The 8,148-nt window shown below is 34.7% G+C and overlaps 1 protein-coding gene across 1 annotated transcript; it reads right to left on the bottom strand.

The window, feature by feature from the left end:
- Window positions 1-512: 512 nt before the first annotated feature.
- On the bottom strand, window positions 513-3,943 carry LOC111373635. The gene is made up of 2 exons (XM_022996193.1): window positions 3,647-3,943; window positions 513-2,096 (listed from the first exon to the last, which is right to left on the bottom strand). The coding sequence occupies exons 1-2, from the start codon at window positions 3,737-3,739 to the stop codon at window positions 762-764; spliced, it is 1,428 nt and encodes a 475-aa protein (XP_022851961.1). The 5' UTR covers window positions 3,740-3,943; the 3' UTR covers window positions 513-761.
- Between the last annotated feature and the right edge of the window lie 4,205 nt (window positions 3,944-8,148).

The following is an 8,148-nucleotide window of genomic DNA, read 5'->3' as shown; positions in this document are numbered from 1 at the left end:
ACGAACCAAATTTAGGCTTATGTACTCCAAGGATGAAATGAAAGAAAATCAAAATAAATGAAATGATTTTGATTTTGGACAGAAAAGAGGATGAGAGACGTTTTGCATATCAAATTGTGTGGAATAGGACACCCAAATGGTCCTATTTATAGACCATGAAAGGGTATGGACGAAATGGTTGAGGCCAAACCATGCACCCTTTCCAAACAATGCACCTTTATGAAAAGGTGTCTATTCACTGATTTTCGTCCTTTTTCTTTATTTCTCATTTATGAAAAGATCGATCCCCGTTTGTGCGCCCCGAAACGGCGAAGTGGCAAACAATTTTGCTTAAACGGATTGAGTCGAGCTTTTGAGTATTTGGCCGAAGTCGATACGAAGTCACTTTAATTGATTTTTCAATTCTTGATTTATTTAACCAATATCCAACAGTAGACACTAATGTACTCAAAACATTTTTACACAAATATACTTAACCCAACTGTCTAGAGAAAAAAAAAATATTTAAGGGAAAATCTCAAAAGACATTCTTAAATTAGAATAACCGAGAAATATTTCCCCACATCGCGGAAGTCAGAAGTACCTGTTCAATTTTTTGAGTTGAAGTGTGGATCCATTTCGATACAATTGACACAGGCTTGTAAAATCTTTAATCTTGGAACTGCATTCTAAGTTTGCACCTGTAAGAGTACCAAGTTCTGCAAATTGAATCCTTAATCTTTATATGGTGATGACAAAACAGAGCTCGTCTATTGTTAGCATCAGCTAACCCTGGGCTGAAGCACTGGGAAAAAAGTCCAGCTGTTTTTACTTAATTCCTTCCTGGCATCTTTGTCGTTCGTCCACCACTCACAGTTGATAGTCGACTTGTCTAAGATCTCTCCTTTTGTATTGTCGAAATTGAAATCTTTGCTCGAACCTAGTGAGATTGTACGATGCTTTTGATCAAATTTATCTCTCTTCCCATGTAAAGCCTTCCCAGAATATTCGTTTACAATTTTCCTTGCATAAAGTTCACTGGAAATGTCTCCTTCCTCTAATGTCAAATCTCTCCGAGTGTTGCCTTCAGCTACTTTATCCCATAGAGTTTCTGATGCACTTTCGAATGATGCAAGCGACTCCTTTACCACGCAAGTTGGAATATCTTCACCAGTCAGTTCAAATGAAACTCTATGATCAACTACGACTTCCTCATTTTGAGATCCACTATCTGAATTGGAAAGAGATGCGACTTCAGAAATTTGGCTCTCGAGAAGGTAACTGTCCCTAGAGGGTGGTTCTCCGCCATTAGGCGTCAAAGTTCCGGAACCTAATCTCGAAATCCCACCATTTGGCGTCAAAGTTCCAGAGCCTAGCCTTGAACCCCAACCAATTGGTGTCAACGATCCAGAACCCACTCTTGAACCCCATTTACGATTGGAGATGTGTTCGTAGCCAAGAAATTTAGGAACTTCCCCAATGCGGAACTCAATAACAGGATATTTATCAGGAAATGGTGAAGAAGTTCCCGAAGTAGAAAAGGCAGAGCCCGGTGTTTTACTATGACCACCAGGGCTTCCAGGGTATTGATAAGGCTTGAACTCGTACTGTGATAATGAGAATTTCAAGTTTGTCCAACTGTTTCTCCGATCCCGTGCCAATGATGATGTCAAAAGTTGAGCAAATGGCACTTCTGGTGAAGAAGGTGTTGTCATTTGAACTGGTTCCGGAGGGGGAGTGAAAGAAGCAGTTGATGGTTCAGTGGTGAAAGTAGAAAATACTGGAGGCGAAACTAATTGAGTCTCGTGAGCATAGGGTCCAACTGTAAAAATGGATGCAGTCCCACCCGGAGAGAGTGCATTAATGGAAAGTGATGTAAGGGAAAGTAAACCGGAAGGTGATTGCGTTGCAGAGGGAGGATCCGATTGCAGAAAATACGTAGGAGACGAGGGAGGGGCTATGAAGGGAAACAATATGGTGGCGGAATGGTTAAGATTATCGGCAATGGATGCAGGTGCAGACGGTTCAGGAACAAGGACAGCATGACCAATTCGTTTGCTGTGTTTGTGAGAGCCAAAACACCAGTATAGACTCCAGAAGCTTCCCCATCTTCTCTTCTGTAGCAAATGAAGAAAAAACAAAAAAATAATAAATTAGTTCCATTAAAAGGATGGCCACGGCAAGCATTGTCCATAGTTTTAAATGTCTCTAAAAGGAAAATCATGATAACAAGTATAGGAATATCTCAACTCATTGAATTGATTTAAGATGTTAAATCATAGGATGCAAAACCAAAATTCATGCTGCATATCTCAACATTATAATCCAAGTTTAAAACTTTCACCTGCAAACAAGAGTACACATTCTAACTCACCCCTACTCATTCAAGATTATACACAAGCCCAGCTCCCTCTTTTCTCGCAATACATTAGAAATATACAGCGTGTTTATTTGCTTTTTAGGTTAGTTTCTAAAAGAGACTGATATTTGCAAAAAGCTTAAACTCATCATAACATGATGTGCTAGGAATCGCACTTGAACAGCTTTACCATTTGACAATTTGCGTTTCCTGCCTCACCGTTAGATGATGCTTATTTAGGCAATGAACAATTGAGATCATCTGGAATGTGAAGAGACCTTGCTGTTTAAGAGCAGAGCACCCTATTTGTTTTAAAATCTAAAATACATCAGTCTATATATGTGGGCAAGATTTTGCATACAGTAGGCATAAATAAGTCTTTTGGGATCCCTAATGCTCAGTTCCATATCAAATGAAGAAAGGTTACTTCGCTATGGTGGCTACTTTTCTCTCTTCCGTGGAAGACAAACTTCAAATAAACGCTATGGTGCTCACTTTCCTCTCTTGTCCGTGGAAGAAAAACTTATATAAACTTCATATCTTCTACTCCAATAAATCAACAAAAAGGTGTTGCCCTTAAGTCTCCCATTGCTCCAAAAAGTTCGTGAACAAGGATAATTTCATTAATGCCCGTTGTTGACAAAACGACTCTAAAGTACCAAGTCTATGTTGGTCCTCATATTAGACACAAATGGACACTATAATAAACCAGATTTTATTGTGTTTTTCTATCACAAAAACAGGGTTTCCCCCAACTGTAGAGTGTGGAAGCAAAATCTGCATTCTGATTTTTCTAATGAAACTAGACAGATGAACCCAATCATTGGAATCAAAAACATGGAAAAACCATTGGAGTTCAAAAGCCATTCTTTTAACACTCGCTTTGATTAACTTGATTTTCAAATTAAAATAATTTTGCTCAAAATAATCTCATCACTTTCTCATAAAAGTACCTTTCAATTATTGCCTAATAAGCTATTTGTCCAGACTAAACATGTCAACAACTCAATCTTTTAGCTGTAGCGTAATACTAAAATAATTCATAAAAAAATAAAGCTTTGTTCTTTTTCCCCTTTTTCTTTTCACTTTTTCTTCTAATTCAAACGCATTTAATGTCCATAAATCAAGAAAATTTACAATACCCAGTATTTTTATTCAATGAATTGCAATAAACAAAGCAACCAGGTACCCAGAAACACAACACATAAAATTCTTTTCAACATGAGAAAAACTTTTTGGACTCTGGTACTGTATCAAGTCGAGCCCTTTTCATATTCAAGGGAAACAAGATTTTATGTATGTATATACCTGTACTGTAGATGGTTGGACTCTGGTCTCAGCAGTGACTATGGCAGTTGCTGCAGCATTTACAGTCTCCACGCTGTTATGTACACTGCTCATGGTGGAATCTTTACTGTGCAAAAAAAAGTACAAATTTTTATCTTTCTCTGGCGAACCGCCGGCTGTCCGTTTCACGAGTGATATACTTTCCGGTTGCGTCCGTCTCAAGTCTATGAAGGAATCACTTGAGATTTTCAAGAGGCTGGCAATTACACACAAAGAAACCAAGAAATGGAGCCTTTATAAATGAAACTTGTATTGTAATATTTATTTGGTACCCCTCTATTCGCTAGAAAATAAGTCTCATGGTCATTATAGAGAAAAAAATAATATTTTAATTAGCAATTTTTTTTGGATATTATATGATTAAAAAGTGAGAAAATTTTGAGTCTAAGTGTAAAATATTTTATTTTCTAAAAAAGCTAAAAAAATTTGTTTTAAGAGAAGACGACAGGGCTAAGGAGTTGAGGGGTTAGTTTCGTGTTGTGCATCAGTGTGTGACTTAATCTTGATTGAATTGACAACATTACCCTCCACTTGGTCCAGATTTACTAAGGTGACATCCGCTGTTTCTTTATTATTATTATTATTATTATTTTGTTAGGATACGGCGCAGGATAGAATTAGCTACTAATAATGGCAAAACTGTCGCCAGGTTGTTGAAGGTGCGCATTAAAGTAGAGTACTTTTACGGTTATCTGAACTGCCGCAGAAATTTACTTCTCTCACGCGACATTCGTGCTACTGCTTGGTGGCTAATTTAAGGATTCCCGATAAGTTACTGAGCCCTATTTGAGCTCCATTTTGTTATGAAAAATAAGTTTTGTAATAATAATTTTTTAGAGAATATGTAGTTAAAAAATAAGAATTTTTTTGAATTTATATGCAAAATTATTTATTTGGAAGAATGTGTAATTGAAATGAATTTGAAGAAAAATGAGTTTAAGAGAATGTGGCTCAAATTATAGTTTATTTTGACAAAGTTTAAGAAATTATAAAAAAGTAATTTTTTGAGAAGTATATCTTTATACACCATTTAAGAAGGAATATGTTACTTATACATGATGCGGTACTCATAATGTCTTTATGGACATCTTAGTGTACGTGTAGCATAATCTTTTCGAGAAAATCACTATTTACGTTTCATCCTACGAGACTACTCACGTGACAGTCAAATTAAGAAATGATGAAACTTCACCTAATCAATGGTCCATATCTCCTTGATTACTTGGTCCAATTGAGACCATCAACAAAGGAAGCCGAAGTGAACAAGCACCACAACAAAAGCGATATATGAGGTTGAACCTCCACGGTCGAGTAGATGCTCCACGAACTGCTGTAGCACATTTTCAAAGCAATGAGCCTTCATTTTATAAAGCATCTTTCATAGCATCGCTTCGCTAAGACATCTTTTGTATCTTTGATTGATTTGATATCTCTACAACAAATGCTTTTCAATCAACTTTTCTAGCTACTTTTCAAAACACATGCTTAAAGTCCCGTTTGAACCACATTTAAAAAAAAATACATTCTTCAATAGTGATTTGACATCATCTCAACCACACATTCTTCAATAAAATAATATTATACATAAATCCAAAACTTTTCCTAATTTCTTAACCATACATTTCTCATCAATACACTATTCAAAAATATATTTTCATTTCAATGATGTGACTCAAACAAGGGCTAAAATATAGGATGACCATTTTTCAGAATCATTAAAGGCCACCTCAACCTAAGAAAACATGGGTGGCGCCTATGAGGTTGATAGTTGACTAGTGAGCCCTTGAATAAGGCTACGTGTTATCCATCTGACAGTGCCACATATTCTCTTCTACTATAAAATCTCACACTTTGTATCAATCACAAACAATACAAGTTTATACATTTAGCCCATGTTTGACTCACATTCTTTAAAAAAAATACATCCTTAAACAGTGATTTGATATTATTTTAACCACACATTCTTCAATAAAATAATACTACAGTAAATCCAAAATATTTCTTATTTTTTAACCACTCATTCATTTTCTATCAATACACTATTCAAAAATTCATTCTTATGAAAATAATGTGGCTCAAACAAGGGCTCAATAGTAACTTTGTATGATATTCTCTCTTCAAACTTGATCATCGCACACATTTCTTGTGCATCTTGATCATTCTCAATTCCATACCAAAAAATATAAGTTGATTGATTGATCATCGAAGTGCTCTCGGCCGTCTTTCTAACAATGGGAGAAGGTACCATCCACCTAATTTTTGTACAAGCACAGAGTACGGGAGTGAAGTCATAATTTGTTGGCTACGTTGTTCAGTCGAAAATCGAGCTCAATACCAATTATAAGCAATGGCAGTGGTTTTTTTGTTGCTTTTGAATGCTTTTACATAATGTTAGCAACTTAATACGTCTTGAGATTTTTTATGGCATCAATGTAGACGCATCAAGACAACACCATAAGCACATGTCATTTCATATAATATAGAACCGTATGCACATCATGTCACCCAATAGATATTACCAACCTATTTGAGAGTATTTTTTGGCTTAAAATTTTGATTTTTTAACCGTTATTTCATTATTCAAGCCGTCATATTTGACTTCTTCTCTCACAAGTGGACTCCACTTTTCTCCTAACGATCAAAAAATCAATTCTCAAAATCACTCCCAAATAGGCTCTACATAATGTGCTGTTAATAAGTTGTCAATATTAAGATATACAGAGAAAAAAGGCGTGCTTAACCAACTTGAAAAAATATTTAAACTTTGTTTGGATAAATTCAGTGAAAGATGAATATTAATATCAACTATACATTCATAATCACTTATTATATTATCCATACATTTTGTGAAATTCTCTAGTCTCTACTATTTCTCTTCGTAAATTGATTTATAACTTTGTCAAACCTGGCGTAAAAAGTTTCTAATTCGCATGGGTATATTCCTCTTTCCATATGTGTGCATTTTGTAAGTATATTATAGTGTGTGAAGTGAGGGTGGCTGTCAATCACAAAGACTTTTGTGTTTGATTTTATCTTGCATGTGTTATGGAGAGCCATCAGCCACTTGTGTTTGATGGGTTATACGTAGGCTGGTAGCCCTCGTGTGATAGACATTGACATTCTTCTGAATTCTTCCCTTTAATTTGAGCTACTTTTGCACGATTGGTTCCCCCTAAACATTATCCTTTCCCACTTTGACAACGATATCACAACCATCTCTTTGTAGCGTCCTATACATATAATGAAAGAGAATGCCTTTTTATGTACACAACTATTATAAAATTAAAGATCGTTGTCTACCTTGATATTGTTTCAAGTCCCTGTTTATTACTCATTATTTGAGAAATTAAAGAGTTTAGAATAGTATTTTTTGGAGAATGTGTGGTTAAAAAGTAAAAAAACTTCATTGATTCGTGTGTAGAATATTTTATTGTGTGAATGTGTGATAGAGAATCATACTATAGCAAATAATTTAAAATTTTAAATGATACTAAACAAGCACTAAATTTCATCTATAGATAAACTGATGTACTTAAATGTTTAACAGTAGTTATAAATGTCTGCACGTGTGTATATACATGCACGAAAGGTAGATTTTACGGCCCAAGGAAAAATTTTAACTTCGTGTGACTGACCAATATCGATCATCGATGAAACTATAGTCAAAATATTTTCAGTCGTAGTATTTTATATATTTTGATTAAATTGCGAACATTGATAAAAAAAAATTACTGTACACACGTCTTGATATTTTGAATTGGACAAGACTTGAAAAAGTGATTAAAGCATGATATTTATTTGTGTTTGTTTAGATATGTTTATAGGTTATTGAAATTATAATGTGATAGAAATATATAGTAGATAAGTGAATAGTAATTTTGAGTCTCGCGAAGTGTGTGGTTAAAATCAAATTCTGATTTTGAACTTCAAATTATAATATATTTATAATCGAATTCAAACAAGCGCGATCAAGCAAAACAAATATGTCCATTAGTAAGTTCAAAACGCTAAAGAAAACTATACAAATTAATATTTTTATTCTTTGTTCACGCCCAAGCCTATATGAAACAATGAGATCAGGACAAAAATGTCACTCTACTAAAAGTTCATGAACTTAGGTGAAAGAAATCACTTTTAGGGTTCAAACCCTTTTTAAAACTTTCCACATAGCTTTCGTGACCCAAATAATTTTGTTAATAATTATAGCCTTTATATAAACTTTTCACTTAAGTTTCCAAAGATAATTTCGTTTTGCTCCTTTTTCATATCCAATAACTAGAAGGGCCAAAAGTTGGGAAAAATTATAACATCATTAAAATAAAGGTGGTCTTTTTGCAAATTTAAAATTTCTTGATGGGTCCCACCCTAGGCATGCACTGCTCGATATTTTACAAATTGAATATCTTATGGGGTGGATTAGTATGGTTGTGGCCCTACAAGTCTAAAGGTGAACCGGCATATCA

This window comes from Olea europaea, unplaced genomic scaffold (genome assembly GCF_002742605.1).
Source record: "Olea europaea var. sylvestris unplaced genomic scaffold, O_europaea_v1 scaffold1148, whole genome shotgun sequence".
In the NCBI taxonomy this organism is placed as follows: Eukaryota; Viridiplantae; Streptophyta; class Magnoliopsida; order Lamiales; family Oleaceae; genus Olea; species Olea europaea.
Note: the sequence above shows the minus strand (reverse complement) of the source record. Positions and strands in the feature narration are given on the sequence as shown.

Excerpts from the sequence above, each read along its gene's own strand:
- LOC111373635 (XM_022996193.1), bottom strand. The coding sequence starts at position 3,739 with ATGAGCAGTGTACATAACAGCGTGGAGACTGTAAATGCTGCAGCAACT. Across the intron at positions 2,097-3,646 it reads TCCAACCATCTACAGTACAG|AAGAGAAGATGGGGAAGCTT; the intron begins GTATATACATAC and ends CATTTGCTACAG.